The 27759-nt window shown below is 31.1% G+C and overlaps 1 protein-coding gene across 1 annotated transcript; it reads left to right on the forward strand.

Annotated features, from left to right (window-relative positions):
• The first annotated feature begins 120 nt into the window (after positions 1–120).
• On the forward strand, positions 121–22152 carry LOC105318161 (L-asparaginase). Its single transcript, XM_066088461.1, has 14 exons — positions 121–320; positions 6996–7113; positions 10725–10833; positions 11438–11563; positions 11842–11925; positions 12470–12596; positions 14464–14576; positions 14791–14976; positions 16284–16397; positions 17195–17311; positions 19595–19690; positions 19779–20026; positions 20224–20323; positions 21649–22152. Exons 1-14 carry the CDS (start codon positions 182–184, stop codon positions 21820–21822), a joined length of 1851 nt encoding a protein of 616 aa, XP_065944533.1. The 5' UTR covers positions 121–181; the 3' UTR covers positions 21823–22152.
• The last annotated feature ends 5607 nt before the right edge of the window (positions 22153–27759 follow it).

Below are 27759 nucleotides of genomic sequence, written 5' to 3' on the forward strand. Positions count from 1 at the left end.
AAAAGTATGAAGATGAGCAACTAAAGCTAGGGTCGATCTACTAGACATAAAATAAGAAGGAATGCCCATATATATTGACATTCCGTAAGACGAGTCGAATCTCAAATCAAGCAAAACGAACTACCCGGTAATTAACACTTTAAATTAAAACGCTTATCTGACAGGACTCGTAACAGCAGACATGACAGAAACTAGGATATGCGAGAACCAAATTCCTCCAAAACGTCGGAAATTGATGACATATGAACCAGAACCCAGGTCAACGGTCTTAGTTATCTATACAGGAGGAACAATTGGAATGGAAACAAATGACGAAGGAGGTTTGCAAAATGTCTTCTTTTAATTACTGTACTCTAGTTGACTCCATACAAGCTCACTTTAAGACAATTGAATTGACAAAAATTTAATGGACTTATAATAATGGTTTTAAAAAGAGTGTCAATTTTTTTTTCATTTTAACCGAATATACAACCAAAGTTGACAATTGTGCTCCCTTGATAGCAATTATTAAAACATTACAAGTAAGATTGTCGTGCTGTGTAAGTTTTTGTAAAAAGAAAGTAGTGTCTTTTACAAAACTTGGATGTATAAATTTTGATTTTCAATAATCTAAATGTTACAATAGAAATCGGCGAATAGCGAACAAAAAAAATATGTTAATAAAAGAATCACTCGCACACATATTTACACACACGGACCATGAATGATGAATAAACATGCTCTCGAATTGAAGATTCCATAACAAAGCTTACATAAGGTTAGGGTACAACGAATATGAAAGGTAGAATCAATAAATACAGGTTCGTAACTAAAATTGATTTTGTTTTTTGGAATAATCAATGTGGCTTAAAAAACATTTTAGAGATTAAGAAAACAAGTTGTTAAAGTATAAGAATTACTTTCAATTTGAAATCTACAGATTGGAAAGTATCCTCATACTTTATGCATGATTTTACTGAAATATACTGAATACGTTTAAAACTGTTGTCCAAAAGCTATATCGACAATTGGTGTCTGTTTACTTAACGAAGTACAGAACACAATGAGGTTGATATTTACAATTCTTTTGATAAAACTTCATATGATGAAAGTGTCCGTATATATTAACGTATTGAAAAATGGTAAATAAGATAAATTATGTCGATGCAAAATGAATCAGTGGGTTAAGGGGATGGAGCCATTTAGAGTCAGTTTTAACATACAGCCTATTTGATTTGTCATTTCATTTCCATTGTCAAGAACAGATTTGTTCACCTATATTCTTTATTTGACTCTTTCAACAAACGTGCAAATAGAACCGTATCCTTTGAAAACGGACTGCAATTTAAAACCAAAACCAACATTATAATTAAATTTTCACTAGATTTGTTAAATAGCATAGGCTTTTGAAAAAAAAAAAATATCATAGCAATATGCAGAATTTCTTACAGTGAAATATTTTTGTTAAAGGGGCTCCTCACTTGTTTTTTACGCAGAAAAAGTTAATTCGCTTTAAAGCAAAGTTTAAGATATTGGTAAAATTTGCTCGTATGATATTGATAATGACAGTCAACTGGCTTCGATATATCCAGCAAAACATACGAATCAACATTGAGTTTAAATTTTCTGTTCCCATGAATTTTGCCTCTACATTTAATAAATGAATCAGTTTCATTCAGCACGTCATTTAGGCTGGTATATACATAGGGGAAAACTAATGTTGCTTTCAACAAATTCATTTATAAAAAGAACAACATTTTTACGGCAAACACTTGTAAAACATAAATTTTTCTATTTACTATTTTTTTTAAATTAACAATACATGTTTAACACGTTCACACACACACACACACACACACACACACACACCCACCCACCCACCCACACAGGCAATGATCTAACAGAAACAAAAGACTATTCTAGTCGATAAAAAAATTCGTTCAAACCATGTATTGCTGTATTGATCATAAGAGAAGTTTCTGAAAGCAACGCAATTTCAATTTCATATTTGAGGTTTAAATGACATAACAGCCATGCAAATATTGATTATATTTTTGTTCTACAGACATTGCAAAGTGCGCTGACATTGCAAAGTGCGCTGTTTTGTATAAAGGATTAAACTATTGATAACTAAATTAGAATAAAAATGAAAAGCCTCTCCAAATAATATGTTAATTTCATCAAAGTAAACTCTTATTTTAGTTTAATCTACATTGATATGATACATGCATTAAGATCACTTACAACTATTGAAACTCTCTTTGGATACAATATATCATTTGGTGACAAAAGCAATACAAACTGAACTGTAGATTCTGTAAACTGAAAAGGGCTATGAATTTCCCAATTAAAAAAAAAAAAATAACTATTTATTGCCTGAATGCCAATTCTATCCTATGCATGTGTATGGAAAAAGCTTTACTCTAAACAATACATTATACTTAAATGATATTTTGTACTGCATTACTGAGGTAATAAATATATCAAAAATCAGATTGAACCTAATTGTATGTCTCTTTGATAAGAAAATAAAAGCGTTATTTTGAACTTGTTAAATGTTAAAGGTGATTTAGTTGAACAAACCTTTTAAGCAACGAAATCAAAACCAGTTATGCACGCATTTTGCAACAAAAGTTTTTAATAGCTACAAAGGTGATTAAACGGGGTTCACGGACCAATACAGTGTGCAAGTGTTTACACAATCCGGTGCGCAATAGAGCCCTAATTGTCCTTTTCAGACAAGGAAAGACATTATTACAGTAGTGCACGGATTTTCGCCAATAGATTATACACAAAGATCATTTTTTAAAATCATTTTATTGCCTTATTTAACGAAACATCGCTTTGAGGAAGTTTCGAGGAAACTCCCTTGAGACACATCTATTATAACGCTCTTGATGATGCAAAAAATGTAAACCATCAATGAATTGAAAATTCGACGTTGCATTTTTGGCTTAACCAGGTTGTTTTTATACCCATCCCATTTAAAGTGTATGTAGTCTAGTGCAAAGCAAATATAATCAGTTTGCTTGTGTTTGATTTTGCTGTAGTAATTAAAGGAAGCATTTTTACTTTACTTTTTTCAAATATTCTTAGTGCTTAATTTTAAATGCATGAGTAATTTTTATACTACAATTTTAATGATTAGTTGTAGGATTCCAAGTCATAATTGAGTTACATAAAATTCACAAAGTGTATTAGAAACCGTTCTGTTTTATAGTTCGGCACATTGTTTCGTCTATAGGTATGATAAGCAAAATACTTTATTCTTATCCCTTGTACATTCCAACTTTGTTAAATCCGATCTCAATATCCCTCCTCAGACCTGCGTTTCTTTCAATAATTGATAACCAACACTTTCTTATTGTAAGATTAAAAGGAAAGGCAGTGCATCTTTTTTTTTTTTTTATTAAATTTTTAGCAGTGATTAAACTTAAGGCAGTGCATCTTAGCACCCCTCTCTACATTTTAATTTTTCTTTCGTGTAATGTCTCATTGTCTTGGGAATAATTTGTTTGTCCTAGAAATCTAAAGTGTGATATGTGTCATTTTTACCTGACTTATCTGGTGCTAAAACCATAATGACGTCATGATTGATTTTTTTTTTGAATCTTTTTTGCGTATTTTAGGGCTTAAAAAATATGTAGAAACAATGAAACAATATCTTGAAATTTTATATTAAATTATGGAAAAAGTAAGACATAATTTTTAAGAGGAGGCCAAGAGCTTGTTAAATGTCATTTTTGGAAAGCATAGAGGCAGTCTAGATATAATTTATTCGTCAAAAATAAACAAACCCCTTTGATATGTTATTATTTCCTTCATATTTCATAATAAATGACAGTTTAAAAGATGATTTTTAATTGTGCAAAAAAAGTATTTAAGCCTTGATACACCCTATCATATTAACCTATTTCTATGAAACATCATGGAAAGAATGATAATCTTTCGAAATTAACTAAAACTAAAAGAGAAAATAATTTTCAGACATGATAAGTTTGATTTAAAGATGTTGAATGGGATAAAAATATATTTGCTTTGTTGCCTTTTTTTCAAACCAATGTACACACATGTACGCATTATATATAAAATTGTTGACCATGGGTGCCGATTCCTAAATATAAAATTTTGGGTTTTACATAGTACCTATATAAATACATGTTTAGGTAATCCTGCAACGCCTTTTATTAAAACACTAAATAAAAAAGTAAACTCCATTTAAACTATGTAAGACAGAATGAGTATAACATTTTAGTGTATGACAACATTCAATCCACTTTCGTTTTCATTAACAACCAAAATAATAAAAAGCCGGCATACATTTCCGGGATCTAATAATGCATGTCAAATTGATCTAAATTCTAATGGGTCTGTGAGAGAAGGCAACTTTATTACCAAGAAATAAAAAAACCCAAATCTTTAAATATTAAACATTCTGTGAGATCGAATAATTAATTATTTAATCCTCTATTATTTCTATTTATTCGACATTGAAATGGTATTCAATAAACATATTTCTCCTTATCGTAATACATCTGGGATAAATTCTGCTTCAAACAAGAGAAACATTTGATACAAATCAATTGATTTAAATCGTAATGCGTTTTAAACATGTGTATACACGATTTCCATTGTGATAACATTGAGTAGTCATGTGAGGTAATAAAAGCTTTAAATCACAAAGCAAAGATCTCACAAGATTTGTGCTGGCAAACATATCCAATACTAGTGTTACTGAGACCAATGATTCGAAAAAACGCTCTAAACAGTATCTGATGGATTCGCCTGGACTCAAACACAAATCAAAGGTTTAGCTATCTATACAGGCGGAACTATTGGAATGAAAACTAATGACAAAGGAGGTTTGCAAAAAAAATATTTTCATCTCAATGTCTTCTAAATGGTCTGAGGATATTCCCTAAAATCCAAAGGTTCCTCTCCACAGTTGAAAGATTTGATACTAAGGTACACCAAATTCAAAAACTCTAACAAGGAAATGGTTTGATTTTGTACATGTTTCAGGTACTAATGCTAAAAATGTACAGCCAAATGCATGGATACATTGTAAAATGGAAAACAAGGCTCATTAAAAAATATAATGTCTCTGTTCAATCTTACTGAAAATTAGGGTTCGTATCTAAAAGACGAACAAACATTATCTTTGTAAGCTGTTATTTCCATTAACAGAATGGCAAAAAACAATTTAGGATACAAAAATATATAGCTGAGAAACTACAAATAAAAATTTTGTAAGTAAATTAAAGAAAACAATAAGTAATTGAAAGACAAGGGTGATGGCTCTGTGATAAGATGTGTGAGATTGGTTAAAAGATCATGAGGACAGGGAACATAAAGTAAAGGTTCAACTGTTTTGCACATAAATTGCATTACAGAAGAATACGCACAATCGATGTCTCAATTTACTTTTATTTGTGTTGTTAATATTTAAAACAAGTTAAGAATTTTGGGAAATTAGTGCTTGATAAAATAAAATAATGGTCATTGACTCTCATTTTTAGTGATCAATTAATGGTCAATGATTATTTGATTAAAAGTGATGTTTATCTTGCATGCATTTTTGAAAAATAGTATCTGAAAATATAGTCACGTATAAATTGCAAACCTAATATGCTTATACGGCGTTATATTATCACTAAGCTACTAAAAGATGCCTCTTGAGATTGTGAAACCCAGTGAGAGCAGTTAAAAAAACCTAGGCAACACTATGCAAAAAGAATTCGCAATATTACACAATCATTGATAATTCATTGGTAATTTCATTTAAATTGCAAGCAGTAATTTTGAGGTATTCAGTTTCAAAATAAATATTGATTTCGCATGAAACTTGAATCTTGATAATTGTTTCAGGTATCAAAGTTCGTAATTTAACCTTTTAGTACCCTGTGTGTGTTACGGTATTATAACTGCAGTAGCTTATATTTACATTTTTTAAAACTTCTTGCCGTGTCTGCAGATGTGATTAATACATCAAAATTCCTGTTTTATCTCATACATGTAGTGTATACAACCCATGTGATGAACGTTTGCTTCATTGAACGGGTGATGGTTTATCAAATACTTCTGATCCGAACTATTTTTGACACGGCCACCTTGTATTTAATCAGTAGCCCTTGAAATGAATTTGGGTGGGCAGTAAAGTATATACAGTTATATACTATAAAAGTACATGCATACTTGCTAATTGAATTTATCATTTTTATGAGCATTAGCATTTGAATATCCTGTAATCAATTCCCCCTTTTCATTGAAACGCCTTTATTCTTTTCTGCATCCTCATGGAGGGGTGTATTGTCGAGAAGCAAGGCCAAGTCAGTGTAGGCAGAACTGATTATCTCAGTTTTCAGACTTTGCTAAACATTGCTTAATAGAATACGATGAAAACTCTCTATTGACAAGGGACAATTTTGTAAAGGAACTCATACATGTACCTGTTTCTTGTCCTGCCAGTGTCCCCGGAAAACAGTGACGTTGGGATGGCCCAGGTTCTTGGAGGGCCTGGCCAAACATTTTGATATCTGCTATCTGGGGAGAGGAACTTGGCTGTTGCGCACAAATCTGAGCAACCTGGGATTATCCGGGCTCTGCCTACGTCCTGTTTCTCTTGGACCGCGTGGTTCCTGTTGGCCATGTCCAGCCCACTCGATTCCTCTTGCTTTTTTCTTTGGTGGCATATTCACCTCATTAACAGATTTTAAAATATTTTACAATTTTGAAATTTTATATATTGTTTAAGTCCATTTTATTTTTACAAATGCCGCTAAATGTAAGCAGACGAACTTTAACTGAAAATATTGTCCCGTATTTCATCTAATTTGACCGTTTATGGCAAATATGTCTAGATAGAATATATATTTGATTGTCTTTTCAATTTTTGTATTTTTGTACATCACTTTTATTCATTACCGCAATGTTTTTTATATCATACCCTAGGTGTTGTATCGTAATACATGTATAAGTAGTTAATCTTATTTCTTGTATTCATATTTTTGTTTAAGTATATGAAACAAAGGAAAACTTTCTTGTGAGCAAGCTAAAAACCCTTCCATTGTTTCATGACGAGGAATATGCTGTCGCTCATTTTGCAGCGGATGAAAAGGATTTCCTTGTTTTGCCGTAAGTATTAATTCAAAATGAAGCAAATAAGGAATAACAGAAATATATGAATATGAAAAAAGTACAACTTATATACATGTTAACTGAAAATACGAACTGATTAAAGATAGTAAATTTTAAAAAATAAATTATTGATATTATACACCGTTCAACATTTTTAGTTCATTTTACAATTCAAAATTACAAAATACAAGACATGTTATGTTTTTTAACAAAACTGAAAAAGAATTTTCACTCTAAACTAGATGTTTATTCATCCAATTCCACTTTATTTAAATAAAAAGGAATTTGATGAATATTTCATAAACACATTCTATATGATTTCATTTATGACTGAAAATGTATATTATGATAATAGCTTTTGTGCAATATAACAGGTGGTTTTATTTGGCATTGACTAGATGGTTTTGATTTTAGAAGAAAGTTTAAGCAACACTGGTTAATTATGTAAACGAGGGTATATATAGAATCAATCAAATAATTTTAGAATTAGTATAGAAAATCAAAACATTTGTGAATTTATAATTTGTTATAACAAATGTGTCGAACTTGTAGCAATGAATACTATGTATGGTCTTGGCCTTATAAAATAAAACAATTCAATTAACTTAGCTTTTTTTTTAACTTAGTTAGACTACACGTAGTTATATTTAAATTTAAATGTAATTTTGATAAATTATAGTTAGCTATACTTATTTCATTCGTCATCATTTTAGAATCGAACTTTGATCAACGTATTTGACGAAATTAAGAGATTATTTTTACTGTTGTATCAGATTATTGATTTTAAGTCAACACCACACACAAGTAGATATAAACGAAATGAAATTATCGCCTATGTTTATATGTTATTGCACTATTCCTTAGGTGACTGATAATTGTAATGAAATAAAAATGGAGATTTGACTAGTAATTTAAAACGAAAAACTGGGATTATACAAGGAAAGGTTTTTATCACTGTGCCAAGGTCATTGATGATTATGAATAAAGAATATGACGTATATTATAGTTTATCAAGTAAAATATAGTTTATAATAAATCACGACAGTTAGTTTTTTTTGGTGGTGGTGGTAGTTGTGGGGGGGGGGGGCGGTAAATATTTTTTTCTAAGGGCAAACCTTTCTGATTTGATATCATTATATGTTAAGTAGCTTAAACGTTTCCTTATAAATTGGACGACAACTTTAATTAACAAAGTTTGCAAACATCTACAAACGGAGTGAATATTACGATAAATTAACTTCTATGAATTGCTTTATCAAAGTTGATTTGATGTAACAAATTTTCAAATCGATTATAATAATATTCAAAAAGAGATTTTATCTATTATACAGAATAAAGAAATTTTTAAGAACAAATAGAATTCGTATTCACGGATTCGAGAATTTGTTATATGATAATTCTAAAAGTATACCAAATTGTGTGTAGTATTTATGTTAAATTTTGTATAAATCGTAGATTTCAATGTATAACAAATTTCCGTAAATCTATTTATTTTGAAATATTTTATCAGTAAATTGTAAATTGATAAAAAAATTTTAGTAGCTGAAATATGCATACAGACAACTAAAGGAAATTCATGCATTCATTAGAGAATTCACTTCTTTTTGTCTAAACGTTTACCTAGTCGGTGTCTTATTTTGAAAAATTGAATGTATCATAGAGTAGTCTATGTTATAACTTACACGATTCTGTAGAATATTAATTCTTTTCTATTTAGATTTGATTATCAATCACCTATACCCTGTTTTCTTCACTGATACATATTGTATGTGTATAAAACAACTATTTCCAATAACCCATTAATATGCACTTGAAGTTATAATATACAGATTAGTTGCACATAATTTCATGCTTTAACAAAAGCTCAAAAAAGTAGACAAGTCATTACTTAACGTCTTTTTTTTTTAGAGTTGCATCTTCTTTTATGATTCTCCCAACTTTTCGATCTCACTTTTGTAATAATTGAGATCTGATTAGATGAAATTTTAATGGCAAATAAGGAATAACAGTCCAGAAAATACTACAACTAGCCCCAGGATTATGAAGCTATCTTGGATTCAAGTCAGAATTTGTATGCATTTTATAAGTTTTATAATAATATACAAAATTCGAAACATGTTTTAGGATTGTGTCCCTATCTTGTTGCTACCTACACACTTAAAAGTAAAAGTCTATGGTTAATAAGTTGTTTGTGAATGATTCTAATTTTTGACTTAAGCCCAAGATCTTTCATGATCCTGCAGCATGAACTTACAACAATAACCTACACACTTTAGATTATACGACAAGCTCTGAAATCAATCCTCTCAGAACAGGCTGCTGAATATTTGCCTTCTTCTATTTGCTCGGTGTTTTGGTTGTCTGTTTGATAATTTGTTAATCAAGTTACATTAATTTAAGGAAGTTGTTTATAAGAATTTGGCAAGACAGTCCAGTCATTTTTCTTTGGAGAAAAAACCCCAACTAGTTTTTAAAGATCTGTACATGATTTATCTAATAATTAAAATGTTGCAAGATTTATGAAACGAATATCTCAAAATGTTTATTATAATTGCAGAAGCTGGCTTATCTCTTGCAAAATTTATTTGAAACATAACAAAAATAAACAAAAGTGAAACTTTGAATCATTTGAATCATTGAAGATGTTCCCCTTTTGCATTGACGTCAAATTTTCTATTGCCAGCTTTGAAAAATAAAAGAAAATTGAAAAAAAAATGTTGGTGCCAATGTTTAGATCAGCCAGTGAAAAGGGGGTTATTTTCTAACTAATTAAGGTCATTATAAGTAAATTTTAGCGCTTAAGTCGGTGTATGGTTGCTTTGCTACCTTTGCACCGTCTTTAATAGCTTATTTTTCTTGAAATGATATAACGGTTACTTATGTATTCTATCTATAGACGATCAAATTGGTGCACAAATTGTAAATTCTTAATTTTAAAGCCTTTGTAATTAATGCCTGCACAGATATGTAAGCAGTTCATGCATAGTATCGTCATGCACGTTGCTTGTAACAAAACTAATACCACATTTAGTAACCTCTCAACGTTTCATCGTTTCGATCAAAGTTCAAATAAAGACCTTGAGGTCATTTATGTTCAATTTGTGCAATTAGAATACTAACATGCATATCTTAACCACTACTCTAGCAGGTGTAACCACAGTGTCATGCAATATACTATAAAAATAGTACAGAGAGACTATAGGCATTCTGCTGGTAATTAAAATTGAGACTTGCAATCACTGCATTATTTTCTCTATAATTAATTAAAAAATGAATGTGTAAAACAAGATTCTACATTGTGTGTACCTAAAACTATTGTCATAAAGCATCATTTCTGGTATTTCATAAATCTGAAGACTCATTTGTTAATACTAGTAGGGCTTAAACTATGATCTAAAATACTAATGCTAGTATGTTGTGTAATAATTTACTAATCATTATTGTCATCAATCTCCTCCAGTTATTAAAAACCTTTGTTAATTAATATATTCCATAAATCAAGTTGTAAGAAATGGTCTTGCTCGTACAGTACGGGTTTTAAAAATGACATAAATAGAACAGAAACGATATCATATATACATATCTTTATTTTATATGTTTAATTCCAGCCATCAAAATGGCCGAAGGGTGATGTACAAAATAATGGAATACAAACCACTGCTGGATTCAAGCAACATGATGGAGAACGACTGGGGGAAAATTGCCTCTGACTTATTCGTGAGTAATAGAAGATGGTCATCAAAAACATAGATAACGATGTATGTATATTTTCTACTTAACACAGTTATTTTAAAATTGAAATCACCCGTCAAGAAGGATGAAAGAGTCGATAATAGATAGTGTTCAAAATCAAAACTCCAAATGAAAAATACAAAATTGGAGCCTAGCAAAAACGGACCTCTAAAACAATTAGAGGTAGGATAAGCTGTCATGGAGGAGTGAGCAATCTTTCTACATTATCGACAAAATATAACACATCTAACACTTTCTGACCACCAAAATCTAAAAGATGCTGACCACTTAGAGCAGTAGACCAGTCCGGTTTATAAATAACAACCTTCAAGTGGATAGAATAAAAAAAATAATTTTTGGGGGGTCTACACCTGTTCCTCGGTGTGTTGACCTTACTGTGAGCCGTGAGTCCCTTTATTTCAATCAATATAAGATATACCAATCAATAAAAGAGTAACATTTTATCAAACTGCCAACATAATATACAGTTGAAAAGAATAATAATGAAGTATCCAATGGCTTTCTATAATTCAATTGTATTTTATTGCTTATTTTTAAATTTATCTTATGTTTAAAAGTTAAATTTCAGGAGCATTACGACCACTATGACGGGTTTGTGGTACTCCATGGGACAGACACCATGGCCTACACAGCTTCCGCTTTGTCTTTTATGTGTGAGAATCTTGGAAAGACTATAATACTGACAGGATCACAAGTAATATATTGTATTCTCTTTAAAATACTTGTAAGTTAACATAGAGGATTTCAAAAAGTTAATTATCATGTTAGCACCACTTTTAGAGTATTTTTTTTCTAAAATATACCTTAATTTGACACAAAAGCATCACTAAGGGCAGGATCCTGGGTTTAATAATTAAAAACATACAAAACCGTATTTAAAGTAAATATATATTGAGTAAAATGGTCAACAAGGGTTCAGAAAAAACAAAGTTACAAAATAAATAAAATACATTACTTTGTTTGATCACCTAGATTCCGATTTTTGAAGTCCGAAGTGATGGAAGAGACAACTTTTTATCTTCTCTTATCATGGCGGGGCTGTACAACATACCGGAGGTAATTTGTCGATTAAAATGTATTGTTTATAAAAATCCACCAATAGATGTAATAGTCAAATATTCAATGTGTCTCTTTGTATCATTGAAACACAATAAGCATTATATTCCATGGAATAAATTATATGTAAAGTCGCATATGTTACTGAATACTAAGTACCATAAAATGATAACAGAATTTTAATGTTGCATTTTTGGACATAATTCTTTTTTTCAAAACGTTTAGTATGGTAGAGCAAACATAGTTCTAACGTTAAAATTCTTGGTAAATGGACTGATGTACTTTTTTGTAATATCCATCATTTTTTTTATTTGCCTGCAATGGATTACAAATAGATAGAGTAGGAAATAAGGACATTGAAGAATAGAGGGGGTGGCTAATCAAATAATTAAGTAATGGACGATTGGAAATGGCAAACGTAATAAATGAATTGTGAAACGACTCGATTAAATGTGAATGTACAACGCTTGATCAACTAAAATTTATGAGCAAAACATTTTATTATGATCTACCAGCTTTTTAAATCTCAAGTCTTTTGTTTTAGGTTTTGGTGTGTTTTGACAACAAAATTTTGCGAGGAAACAGATCAATAAAGAATGATGCTGGGAGCTTCTCTGCTTTTATTTCTCCTAATCTTCCACCAATTGCTACTCTCGAGATTCGTATCAATGGTAATGCCCATGTCAGAGATCGCAATTGATATTTTATATGTACCAAGCTATGCACATCATTTTCGTTTTTTTGTCCACCTTTTGATTAATAATACTTAAAAACCTAAAAATACATATAAGCATTGAATCATTATTTTTTTTTAAGATGTAGTCTCATAACTACAACGGTGTCTGCATTCAAATTGAAAAATTATTTGCACACATTGTTGCAATTATAAGACCACATCTTTCAAAAAATAATGATTTAATGCTTATATCTACTTTTTTTTTAATATCTTCTCCCTTTCCGCAAATATGATTTACTTTTAAAAATATGTGCCTTATTTAACGAGTAATGCACAATTACAAGAAGAGTAAATGGAACAGCCGAATTATGCTGAAAAAATAGTGTACAGCGTTTTAAATTCTATAATGGCTCAATTTCGTTTTCCATTCTGTAATTTGATGAATTTACTTTTGGTATACCAAGAAAATAATCAATTGAAATCGTTTTATTGTTAAAAAAATTCAACATCAACAAAATAATAATTAGCGTAAGTATAATGAGGAGAGTCAGTCATGTTTTTCGAGAAATACTGAAGGAAGACTAAATGTATATTTGGTGATATGGCCTTTTGTATTATGCGTAAATATCACTCAAATCAATCAATGCAATTTAATAAAGGAAAGAAAGTGAATGTTAATATTCCTGAAAGTATTTGAATGATTGAAAATCAACAGGTACGAATATAGATGACATTCAACAGGTACGAATATAGATGACATGCTGCTCCTTAGAACTTTTATCACACATTAATTTTATTAGGACCCCTTTTTGTGGACTACCTATAGTGATTACTCCGTCTGTCCGAGATATCTTGTATATTTTCTGTCCTCCTGGCCCGATAAGCCCGATGCTTCACCAACAAAGTGAACACAAAATAAAATAAAAAGAAGAATAAAATGTGTGCAGTGACCTTAAACCATGTTTCTATGTCTAAGATTAAGGTCATGGCAGAATCATATGATTAATTCTTGTCTGAAGCATAACTTCTCTCCCCTTTGTCCAATCTATTTCATACTTAACCCAATGAGTGCCTTTGGTCAAAGGGTGTGCAGAGACCATGAACACTGTTTATAGGTTAAGTATCAAGGTCATACTTGGACATGCATAAATTCCTTTATAAGCAAACGAACTCTCTACTTAGCCCTATTAAGTGCCTTTCATACCTCACATTAACAGAGTTGTTTCAAGGTCAAGTGTGAAAGTCATATCAGAATTAAATGAAATATCCTTTTTGGAGCAGATCCTCTATCCCCTTGGTCCAATTTGGCTCAATTTTCATTCACAGCATGCCATTGGTCAAAAAGTGTACATTGACTTTGAAAAATTATGTATGTTAAGGGTCAAGGTTATATCGAACACTTTTGGGCGAAGAGTCTGCAATGACCTTAAATTGGTTGAAGGTCAAATATAAAGGTCATGGCAGATTTGTTTTTCATAGTCCGGTCTTAGACCAAAATTGTTTCCTTTATCTTGCTTAGATTGAATAAAAAATACTTGTAAGTAAAGATGATGACATTGAAATAAAAGTCAATGCCAACTGGAAAATTTCTCAGTTATAGATCAAGATCAAAGCAAAATTTTATGAAATGTTTATCATCCTATATTCTATTATTTCAAATTGCCACCATCTCAATGATGTCTAGTTACTTCTTCACAACTTTTCTAGACATATTCATGATAAAGAATTTTGTTGCCTGGGTATAAGTTAAAACGACAATATCATTTTTATTGAACACCCAAATAAGCATGTACGTTGTCAGCATTGGCACGTTAGCTTGTCTGAATAATCACCGAAAATAGATAATAAACTGATTCTTTCAGTGGATTGGGCAGCAGTCTTCAGGACAACAAAGACGGAAAAATTTCGAGTCCATAAAAATATGTGTCTGAATGTGGGTCTCCTGCGTATTTTTCCAGGCATTACTCTTCAGACTGTATGTACTTTGACTTAAATATCAATTTGTTTGTTCTGAAGAGATTACAACAAATGTTATCAGTAACAAATATACTTTGAATTATCTCTTTGCTTTTTAAGTATGCCTTTTTCACGAAGGATAGACAACTTTTGAAAAAGTTTTTAGAGCAAAAAGTTCTGTTTAATCACTTCAAACAGTATCCGTAATTGATAATTCTTGTTTTGCAATCCAGGTTAAAGCTTTCCTTCAACCCCCTATGCAGGGTGTTGTTCTACAAACCTATGGAGCAGGAAATGCACCAGATGATCGGCCAGACTTTCTTAAGGTCCTCAAGGAGGCTTCCGACATTGGACTTGTTATCATAAATATTACACAGTGTACCAAAGGTTGTGTCATGACATCTTATGCCACAGGGAAGGTACTCATGGCTTCCTTTATTACCATGTGTATGTCAGACTCATATCCCAAGTAGTTAAAAGATTGCATGTAGCCTACAACGGAAATAGTAACTAACATCAACAATTTTAAGTAGTGATTTATGTTATCATTTGAAAATAATGCTTTAAAGATGATGGTGTAATAATTCAGTGCGTAATATATAATATTTCAAACCCTGTCCTAACACCAGAACTCCTGACCCAGGGGCAAGATGCCCTCTTTCTCATCATAAATATGTACCTAATTCATGTGTTTAATGCCCGGGCGCAGAGGAGAAGATTTTTAAAGAATTACTGCATTCATTTAGAGCCCACCCTAGCATCAGAACCCTTTACCCAGGGACAATGAACTTCATAATTTTGAAAGAGGTACTCTTTTTCATAATAAATATGTAACTATCTGCTTAATATTCATGGGCTAATGAGACGATTTTTAAAGAATTAATACGTTTTCACTATATAATCATTAGAGCCCAACCCTAACACAAGAACCCCTGATCCAGGGGCCATGAAATTCACAATTTTAAAGAAGGTATTCTTCCTCATCTTTAGAGGGGTTGTGATGTTAAGGCAAGGCTCTAATGATTAAAGATTAAAAATGCAGTAATGCTTCAAAAATTTTCTCCTTTGCACCTGAATATAAGGCAGTTAAACTTTCAGTATATAGTTAAGATGAAGAAGAGAGCCTCTTTCAAAAGTGTGAAGTTCATGGCCCCTGGGTCAAGGGTTCTAGAGTTAGGACGGGGCTCTAACGATACTTCTTCAAAAAACTCTTCTTTTGTTCCCGGATATTAAGCCTATGAACTAAGTACACAGTTAAAATGAGGAAGAATGTCTCTTTGAAAATTGTGAATTTCATTGCCGCTGGGTAAGGGGTTCTAATGTTAGGGTAGGGCTCTATATGAATGCAGTAATTCTTTGAAAATCTCGTCTCCTGGGTTTTAACCCGATGAAACGGCTTCATAGTTATAATAAGGAAGAGTGCCTTTTCCAAAATTATGAAGTTCATGGCCCATGGGTAAGAGGTTCTGGTAGGGCTTAAATAATTATATAGGACAGGGTGGTGTAATTTGACCGATTATTTTTTTTTAACTTAAAATTTGTTAAATTATGTCACCGCATGTTTAACTACATTTTTTTCCTTAGTCCTGTAATTATAATGCACTTGAATATACATTGCAAAAGCAACACACTACAGTTACTCAGGCGACCGATGAGGCTCGTGGGTCTCATGTATTAAAATATATGCCACATTCATCTACGTAGATACATTTTTTGGATATGCTAGGCTTTGAAGGATGCAGGGGTCATCTGTGGTGGAGATATGACTCCGGAGGCTGCCCTCACCAAACTGAGCTATGTATTAAGCAAGGAAACTTGGTCAATGGAGGAAAAGCGCAAGGTAAGCGTTCTATTTCGGCATTATGAAACATTTTTGACAGTTTGAATCCATTAAACAAAGACATAGGGTTTACAAGAATTGCGACATATTAACTCCTTTTTCTCCTGTCAGAGGATATTTCTTGTGATTTCTTTTGGTTCCTTTCATGACTTGGAGATACATAATCTTAAAAAAATGAAAACTACTTTTGCAAAATTGAAATAACTTGTATATAATTATGTAATTATACTCAGAATTGTATTTTTTTTAAGCTTATCCAGATTTAAAGCTAGAAGTTTTTTTTACATGCGTGATTTCCATTGTTTGTCTATCCATTTGCAATTTTGATTTATTAACCTTTCTATTTCACCTCTGTTAAAATAAGAAGAATAAGTGTACATTCTAAAAGGTGATAATTACAAATTGTGAAAATAGAGAAGTGCTTAAACAAATTGAAAATAAAAACAGATTTTTCATGTAAGTATGAAAATGTTTGAATTTCAGTTAAGTCATAACCCTTCTGCGTAGAGGTGACTAATTTACCAAACATTTTGAAATATAGAAACTCTAATTTTAAAAAATAATTGTATATTTTTGTAAATTTCATAGTATTTTCATGCAAGAGAGCATTTAGAAAGTATTTTTGTTGCAGTGTATTTTATATGTGAAACTATCCTGTACAAAGCCACTTAGTTTTAAGTCGGATATTGTTGCTCAGATCAGATTGGTTGTATGAAACATATTTGAAACTTTTATTTTTCGAACAGAAAAAAATAATTGCTATATGATTTACAAATTATCCTGTTTTAACATCGCAGTTTATGAAAAGGAACTTGAGAGGAGAAATGACAGTGGTGGCGAAAGAAGACATCTCCATTCTTGACTTTGAATTGATTGAAAGCGTAGCTCAAGAACTGAGACTTAGCAGTACAGAGGTACATGTAAATGCATGCAATAAAAGCGTGACAAAGTGATACTTATTAACAAATCTAAACCAAAGCGCACGCGTATTGTAGAAACAATGAGTAGACAGCGCAGCTCCTAGTGTATAAAATGTATTGACACATTCGAAAATTCACTTTAAAGTCTAAAAGCTTTTTACTTACCAGCGCAAAGTACAATTACCTATATTAATTGATTTTTAATTACCCCATTCTTTGTTACCACAATAATAATATTGTGAAATAGAACTTTCTTCAGGGGATTTTAAAAGAGATCACTTCCTTTTTAAAAGTACATGTACATTTGGATCTGAATGCAATTGGTAGTTACTGCTTACTGCATTAATATTGTGACCGTATGATTCTATCCCAGTCCGGTCCTTTAAGGCCACCAAACGTGTTACGGCGCTCTTAATAGTTTATAATTAGTTGCAACGTCATGGTTAACACCTTGAATACGTTTCGAAAAATGGTTTACCTGTGATTCAAATTTAGCATGAAGTAACATATTGTTTTTATTTTTAAAATATTTCTAAGATAGATCCCATGTCGACTGATAAAAATAGGGTACCCTATTTTGAGGCAAAGTTACACTTATTTGCGCAAAATTCAAATATTTTCTCAACAAATGGTGGCAGAGAGGACACCAATAAACCCCCTTCATATTTTCAAATTTTTAAATCTTCAGAATAAGTCTGTAGCTGCGCAGTTCGACAGCTGTTCTGAGTGATTAAAAAGGCATTGTCCTGTTCTTGTATGCATACTTTTCAAATTAAAATGACATATAGGACTTCATATTTATTGCTTTTGGTAACATTTTTGGGCAGTTTCGGCCAGAAACAAGCCGGTTCGGGCCAAGAAATGTTTACATTCTTTTTCTTAAAAGTACAAGATGGCCGCACATCCCCCTTATATGGTCAAGATCTAGTAAATATGATTCCATAATGTATTTTTGGTGCTAGAACCTTTATTTCAAATCGTATTTTATGATTCAATAGTTATATTACTTAATAAAATACAATATTGTATAATACTTTCCTAAACAAAATTGTGTCATATGGTGTATTATATGAAACAATATAATACTGAATACTATTATGATATAATATGGTACAATATTATATGATATTGTATTATGTTATATGATATTGTATTGTTTGATATGATAATGTATTATATATGACAAGGTACAACATTGTTGTAATTTGATAAAATATTGTATCATATGATATTGTATTTTATATGTTGTATTTTAAAATAATATATCATATGATACTATTTAGAATGAAACAACACTGTGTCATATCATAACATACATACAATACAATATCATATGATTAAATATCATAAAAATTCAATATTACATGATACACAGCAATTCAATATAATACAATATCACTTAGATCTTATCATACAATATCATATGCTATGATACAAAAATATGATAACATATCATATTGTTTTATATAATATTTTTACAATATCAGATCATTTGATACAATACCATATCATATAATACAATATTGTATTGTATCATACAGTAAGTATCACTTTATCACATTATATATTATTATAAAAAATGTAACAACATTCAATGATATAACATTAGCCAAGAATAAATATTATTTGATAATTGATTAGCTAACTTTCTTCTAGATTCTTGAGAATGTTTTAAATTTTTTTTTATATGGCAACAGATACGAAACAAATTTTGTTTTCAGAATATTCTTTATTGACCTTTTCCAGTTTAGCTAGTCTATTCGCCAAAGCAGTAATTAATGAATAATAGTTTTCTTTTTCTATTCAGTTCTTTTGACGTTTCAATATTCATTTGCTTATTACGGCAGCTTTATTTCAGTAAAAATGAGAAATAATAATTGTCCATGCAGCTGTCATGACTCTTGAGGCAACAGAGACGTCGGTACAATTGACTTGCAAGTGACCTACGATGCAAATGTTATTACTGCTGCTCGTAAAGCAAACGTATGTCTGTTTAACGATAATCGTAAAACGGAAGAGCGGTTCTTATGTGCATCGCACGTTGCGAGTGGCAACCCGTCCCCTAGTAAACTGCGACTGGCACGTCAAACGTCCGTTTGTCTTCGTGAATTTTTAACGGCAAGTTGTGACAGAGGCTTAGCTAAATTGTCTTGCCTGCTTGGATTTGTATTGAAATTTTTGAAAATGACGATGTTTAATCCATAATGTCACACAAAAATTGAAATATTGCTATCTATTTAACAGAATTTTTCAGAAGATTCAAAAATTATATTGTAGGAGAAAAAGAAACTGCAAGATGCGCTGTATCCAAGTTTAATGTGTGCAGCAGCCAAAACTGGTGATAATGATGCCCTGGAGATACTTAGACGCTCAGTTAGTGTGAAAATTATATGGTTTGAATAAATAAATACATCAGTAATAAAAAAGTATACTAACAAATTTATGGATTCATTTTGCAAAGGGGGGTAACTTGTCCTCACACAATTACGATGGACGTACAGCATTACACGTGGCAAGTAAAGAAGGTCACGTGCCTACAGCAAAGTACTTACTCCAACAGGGAGTCTCGGTGCATCTGAAAGACTGTAACGGCATCACACCCCTACATGATGCAGTGATGGGAAAACATCAAGATATCATAACCCTGTTGGTTCAAACAGGGGCAAAACTCACTATAAAGCCTATAGTATTATCCGTGGAACTCTGCTGGTATGCCCTCTAGAATTGGATTACGCTTTTCTTATGCAAAACATGATTTATTTTGAAAAATGATAGTAACGAGTGTTGGTATATATACAGAGATGATATAAAAATATAAGTTTGGTTGAAATGTTTGATTCTTAAAGAATTCTTTGAAAAAAAGATGATTGATGAATTTAAATCTGCTGAAAGATTTTTTATATCAGTGCTGCAGCCTCTGAGGATATAGAGACTCTACAAGCCTACAGAGATGCTGGGGCCAATCTGAGTGTATGTGACTATGACAAACGCACAGCACTGCATGTTGTGAGTTCCTTTTAAATGTTCTTTAAAATAATAACTGCATAGATTTTTCATTGAAGAGCATTGATAAGTACTAGGAATAAAATATTATATGTGTCTCCAGTCACCTTGATCTCTTGATTTGATATCCACATAAACAAGACCGAGACTGTACGTATTGGTTTGTCGTATATATCCAGAGACATAAATAACAGAGATTGGCAACTGATCGAAATCTCGCGGTCCCTATTGTAAAGTGTTCCCAGTTTAAATCAGTTTATCTTTCTAATAAACAATTATATCGAAATATAAACAGCTAAAACCTATTACCAAAACATTCAAAATATTATATTTTTATGAGTTTATGTCATATAAACAATATTAAAAGAGGAGCTTTAGGAGGCAGAATGTTTTATAGCTGGCCAATATATTTTCTATATATTAATCCTTTTTTCTATTTTATGTATCAAAAATGTCTAAAACATATGCACACTTTTCATTAAAACAATATACTTTTGGTTTTAGATCATTATCTCAGTTTATTAAAATGTAGTTCTCAAAGTAAGGTTGGTCCCGTACCATTTTTCAACAACAAAACACGCTAATGGCGGAGTTGCCAATCTCTGTTATTTATGTCTCTGATACATCAGACTGTTAATTTTCAAGAGAAGCTGTTGAATTTTGATTAAAGTTGATTTTAGAGTACAAAATATTCATCAATATGGTGTCATATATGTTTTCATCAACACGTGAGATAATTACTATAACACGCGTGATTAATAACAGCAGGCAAAATGATTATGTTTACTTGTGAATTATGTTTATTTTCATGGTAGGTATCTATGTTTTATTGCAGCATGGCAAAAAAAATAAGTCGCGTCCCAGCACAATTTACTTCTATTTTGAAAAAAGGTGCATGTTAACATCAGTATCTCGCATGTTGAGTTAGATATCTGACATATTAAAATAAGTAACTCGCATGTCGAGATTAATAAGTCGCATGTCATTGTTAACATAGTAATGTTGGATATTGACATAAATAAGTTGCACATCGAAATAATTATGTTGCAAATTGCATGTATGATATCAGATATTGGTGATGGTGTGCAGATATACAGATTAAAGTAATACTCTCTAAAAATGTTGGCAACTTACGTAATGAAATAATTTAGATGAATGTAGATATAATTGTCTTGAATGCACATAATATATCTTGCATGTATAGGTAGATATATGTCACTACATATCATACCCTAGTTTTGTTTTCGTTTTTTTGGAGGGGGTTGTTTGTTGAAATCATTTGTTGAATGTTTGATGGAATGTACCATTACATGTTATTTCCTCCATAGGCTGTAGATTCTGGTTGTAAACGTTCCGTTCACTTTCTTTTGGACAACGGTGTCAGCTGGAAGATGGAGGACATTTCTGGTAATACGGCACTGGACTGTGCCAAGAAAAGAAACGTGACTGAGATCATTGAGATGATCGAACAAAAGGAAAGACAACTTAAAACTTCTATCTAAAATGAGATTTGAATTTTTCATCTTTTAAGCTTCTTAGCAAGAGTAACATCTACCTAAAATCAATTCAATTATATCGAAATACAATGTATACTGATATTTATTTTTATCATACGAACAATACAAATTTAAAGAAAACTGTGATAAAAAGTGAATAAGGTGTTGAATCGTGACTATTCAGCAACGTTTTGATCACTCTGTGTTTTAGATGTTTTAAGTTTTCAATCTTGGTGTTTTACTAACTGCTAGTTCCTTACTTTAGAATATGTAAAGACAGAGTCGTTATAATTGTGTACGTATATTTTATTTTCAAGAACAGTTAAAATATCCATTCTTTATCCAAAAGTTTAAATATATACAAAAATGTATATATATATATATATATATATATATATATATATATATATATATATATATATATATATATATATATATATATATATATATATTTATATATATATATATATATATATATATTTGACATTCAAGCAAAATTTATTATTATAAAAAAAAACCAAGAGAACTTTTTAGTTTTTTTTCAAATAAGTACTGTACAGTTGAAAAAAAAAGAAATGTGATTTTTATCCCCTGATATACTTTTATGTCGAAAGTTTGAACCACCATAATAGCATAGAAAATTTGAACCATCAAATTATCATCGTATTATTTAAAAGGAACGGTATAAAATATTTCCTAAAGATTGGAGTTTTAAAAATCTTGAAAACATTAAATTTGTTTTACATAAAAATATTGCTGAATTCAATTACAACCTGGTATATTATTATTTTTTGTGTAAGAAAATCAAGTTAAAATGAAAATGTAATGTAACAAGTTGTATTTGTGTTATATTATATTTAGTTATCATAGTGAAAATTCAATGGAAATGTTATGTTTGTGTAACAAAAATACACACTTATTCAACAAATTTTTTTTGTTACTTTTAAAATTGTTTTGCAGGCTAGAAAGTATCGATGAAACAGAGTATAATCTAAGAACTAATGTTAAAAAGTGTACTATTTTCTGGATAAACGTTTTAAAATTTAGTAAATGTATGTGATTTAAAAATTGACGTGATTGAAAATGTAACACAGTTGTTATAAGATTGTTGTGAGATACATGCATTATATATTTTGTATGATTTATATATTTATCAACTACTTGTACTAATTCGAATAAAATCATATTTAAATAAAACAGTGAACCCCTATCATAAACAATGATGTATATCTTGAATGTGATTGTTTTATCTAAGATAAGAACATAGAAGGGTACATGTATAGAAGATTAAGCTTATGCAAAATGCAAAATGAAACAAAAATTTCGAAATTTCATTTTTGTTAATTTACTGCGGGCGTATTTCACATCATTCTTTGTCCGTTTGTCTGTACTCATCGTCGTAAACTTTCCATATTTTCATCTTATACTCCTGAACCACTAAGCCAACTTCAACTAAACTTGAAAAGAAGTATTTTCGGGAAAAAATGCTTTTAAGTAGGTTCAAATAAAGTGCTTATCATCTTCAAATTGGAGAGAATAAGTAAGAAGTGAAATACATGTTGGTGTTTTAACATTTTTCTTCTCCAGAACCAATTTCAACCGAACTTGGAAAAAACATCTTTGTGGAAAGAACTTTAAGTTTGGTTCAAATTAAAGGCAAGTTTATTTTCAAAGGGGTGATTGTAAGGAAAGAGTGAAATAGAAATTAGGTGTTTTAACATTTTCTTCTCTAAAATCACCAGGCAAATTTTAATCTAACTTGGAAACCATCATCCTTGGGGATATGGCTTTTAAACTGGTTCAAATAAAGGGCCAGTTTATTTTCAAAGGGGATAAAATAATAACAGAGTGAAATGGTGAAATGTGATATACTAAGGGCTGATTGGCCAGAGTAATGCAATCTTTGTAAACAAAATCATTTTGTTGTTGTTGGTTTTCTTTCTTTACATTTTATGGCTAACAAAATCAAAATAAAAAGAGTTAAAGATGGACCTGATGGGTTATTTGCTGTATACTCACTTATCCCTGAAATGAGCTTTTCTGATTATGCATATTTTGTCCCGCACGTGACCCGTTTGTCCGGCCCGTCCGTCCGTCAGTCCGTCTGCCTTTGTAATCGTGCCCATTCTTTATCTTTCTCATGGAGGAATATTGGAAGTTTTCACTTTACGCAAAGATAGTCCATGACCTGAGGGTGTGTCATGACCCAAGGTCTTTAGACAAGTTCAAGATCACTGAAAGGAAAAATGCATAACTCATGTCTGTTCAATATTTTTCTTTTTGAGAAACATATGAAGTTCTTCCATCACACAAAGATTGCTTATGACCTCAGAGTATGTCACGATTTTGACTCAGTCATTTGGGCAAGGTTAAGGTCATTGAAAGAAAAAAGTTGATAATTTGTGTCTGATTTATACCTTTCTTACAAAGAAACAGTAGAAGTTCCTACTTCACTTAAAAATTGCTTTTGACCTGAGGATGTCTCATGAATTTGACCCGTCAGTTGTGCAAGTTCAAGATCATTGTTTAAAAAATGTATAACTTTTGTCTAGGTCATATCATGTTATCGAAAATGATTAGAAGCTAACATTTGACACAAAGATTGCTTGTGACCTTTAAATACATCCGGCCCTTGAGCTTTGGCCATTTGTGCAAGTTCAAGGTTATTTTACAACCATTAAATTTGACACAAAGATTGCTTGTGACATCTAAATATATCCGGACCTTGAGCTTTGGCCATTTGTGCAAGTTCAAGGTTATTTTACAACCATTAAATTTGACACAAAGATTGCTTGTGACATCTAAATATATCCGGACCTTGAGCTTTGGCCATTTGTGCAAGTTCAAGGTCATTTGCAACCATTACTTTCAAATGGAGAAATACTTGATTTATTATATTATCTTTGCGATGGAAATAATTTGTGAGCTTGATCACAGACTTTTTTCCAACGTTTCCATCTAGGTACTTATATGTGTGGTACAATGGAAAATCCTCATAGACTTATTATTCTTATAACTGTGTATTTAAATCTGACAAGCTAAAGAGACATTTCAAATGAGAAATCTTTGAGTTTGAGGTCAGTTCGTGCAAGTCCATGGAGTTCGTGCTCACAATGTATAGCTTTAGTTTCAATAAATAATCAAATAATCCACGCAAATTTAAAGCCCCGAAAGTAAACAGAAGACATCAGTAAACGAGTAAAAAATTATTATTTTAGCAACTTGAATGAAATGTGATATTTTAAAAGCTATTAAACAATGCATCAATAATTATAGAGATTTATGCCTATACTCTTACGTCGACGGCTTTAGATTGGGTCGAATTCTTTCTAGTCATGCATAGAGATGAATTACAATCAATTTCGTATAAGAAATAGAGGGAATCATACTGGATGTAAATTATAAACCACCCGCATGAATCACTGAAGAAAGCATTTTACATCTCAAAGAATTTCTTCATTTTGACTCGATTAGGAAAACATATTTTGTATTAATTTTTTAATAAAATCCATTGACAAATTTCGGCATATATTTAGTAAAAGTTAAAGATAAACCGTTTACAAACGTTATTTAGTTTTTTTATACTGCAAAAATGTCCCATGATTGCATGATTCATGTAATTTTTTTATTGAAGCACTTTAAAATGTGCTTTCGATTTTTCTTCTTCTGAATCTTGATTTTTAACAAAATATATTTTTTTAATTGCAAATCCCAAACTGCGTTTGTGTCGTTACTTTTCATGAAGCATAACGAACTTGTTTCACAGCCGCTTGTTTCTGTTTTATACTTGTTTCTGTTTTATAGTTAATTACAGTTCACTACAGTGTAATTATCTGACTTTGCATTTTGAATTCAGTTGAGAACCCCTCTCACCACCTTCCGTGAATAGCTATTATTTTTGCTTAAGTTTAGATGCAGTGGTAAAATTCTTACTTCCATTCTTTTCAAACGGTTCTAAAAAAATTATATAGTCAGATTTAAAACATTGCAGCAATTGAGCATATTGGTCATCAGCTATTAAAGAAATCAGAAAGCTACATCTTATTTAACTGATAGAAGCTAGAAGCTTTGTTTCACAAATCGTAACATTATATATATATATTTTAGCTGTCCTGAAACCCCATACATATGAAATCTCATCAAATGATATGGAACGCCATAGCTGCTTTATGTGCCTATTTCATGTGAAGATGGTGCTTTATTATATTATGCTGTGGTTATATCATGTGAAGATGGTGCTTTATTATATGAAGGTGGTGCTTTATTATATAAAGATGGTGCTTTATTATATGAAGGTGGTGCTTTATTATATGAAGATGGTGCTTTATTATATGAAGATGGTGCTTTATTATATAAGGGTGGTGCTTTATTATATGAAGGTGGTGCTTTTTTATATGAAGATGGTGCTTTATTATATGAAGGTGGTGCTTTATTATATAAAGGTGGTGCTTTTTTATATGAAGATGGTGCTTTATTATATGAAGGTGGAGCTTTATTATATGAAGATGGTGCTTTTTTATGTGATGATGCTTTTTTATGTGAAAGTGCTTTTTTATGTGAAGATGGTTTTTTATATGATGGTGCTTTTTAATGTGAATGTGGTCACTCAGAACTCCTCTTATTTTTGAATACTGAGTTAACCATTTATGTATTATCTCGAAATATTGAAAGTAAAACAAAAAATTGATGCGATCAAAATCCATTTGATACACTATTGCTAGTTCCTCTTTTTTCTAGCACAATTAGTATATAAGCTATCGAGGAGATCTAGCTGTGTACGACTTTACCCCAACCGAACTTACATCTATTTTAAAGTGACAACTATATAATGACGGAATATTACAAGAATTAAAGCCTAGTAACGTTATCCTGAAAAGCAGAAAATTGAATTTACTAATTATTTGCGTTTAAGCGAAGGATATGCCCTAGCAATCTGATTAAAATAAGATCGTAGATCCGCTCTTAATTGGGAGTTGATTTTAATCAACTCTCCTATGCAGTTACTCAGACAAACCGAAAGTGAAACAGTGTTTGGACCTCATCACAAATCATCGCTGCTGACAACACTTAGTTCTTTAACATAATTGATAAATTCGAATGTATGCTACAGCATTGTTTTTCAAGGAAACTTATTTATAAATACCTTGAAAATAGTCAGATTTTAAATGGTACGAACAATTTAGATATTTTTTGTAGTCGTATGTACCCGGTATTCCTACGCCAGAGTTCAATATAGTCTCGTTCAACTCGACGCTCGTCTGTCTCCGTAAATCTCCGACAAGCAGAGAGTCTCCCTTGCTTGTCGGAGATTTACGGTGTCAGCCGAGCGTTTGGTTGAACGAGACTATAGAGTTCAATATTGCTTGGATCCATACAATTTTCGAGATATGTTTCTATTACTGATACATAGTTTGATTGAATTAATTTTATCTTTAAATATTATTTAAGATGATTCATATGGGGGTTTCTCGACATTCTTGTCGAAAAAGTCCAGGGAAAGGTCAACTATACTATAATATAGCTCAAAGAAAGCCCTTTTATAAGTGGTAAAGGCAAAAGTAAAATGTCAAGAAATACTGACAAAATATTGTATTATTCAATTAATCATATTTGTCAATTCAGTTGAGATTAAGTCGTACAGTTCATCTCGTAACATAAATACTTATTATGCTAAAAGAGAGAAACTAGCAATTGTGTATTAAATGGATTTTAATTGTATCAATTTTGTTCTAGTTTCAAAAGGTCGAGATAATAAATGTTTAACTAAGTCTTCAAACATAAATTTCCGAGTGACCATCTTCACATTAAAAAGCACCATCACATAAAAAAGCACCATCTTCATTTAATAAAGCACCATCTTCATATAACAAAGAACCATCATCACATAAAAAAGCACCATCTTCATATAATAAGGCATCACCTTCATATAATAAAGCACCATCT

The sequence above is a fragment of the Magallana gigas genome, chromosome 6, assembly GCF_963853765.1.
Source record: "Magallana gigas chromosome 6, xbMagGiga1.1, whole genome shotgun sequence".
In the NCBI taxonomy this organism is placed as follows: domain Eukaryota; kingdom Metazoa; phylum Mollusca; class Bivalvia; order Ostreida; family Ostreidae; genus Magallana; species Magallana gigas.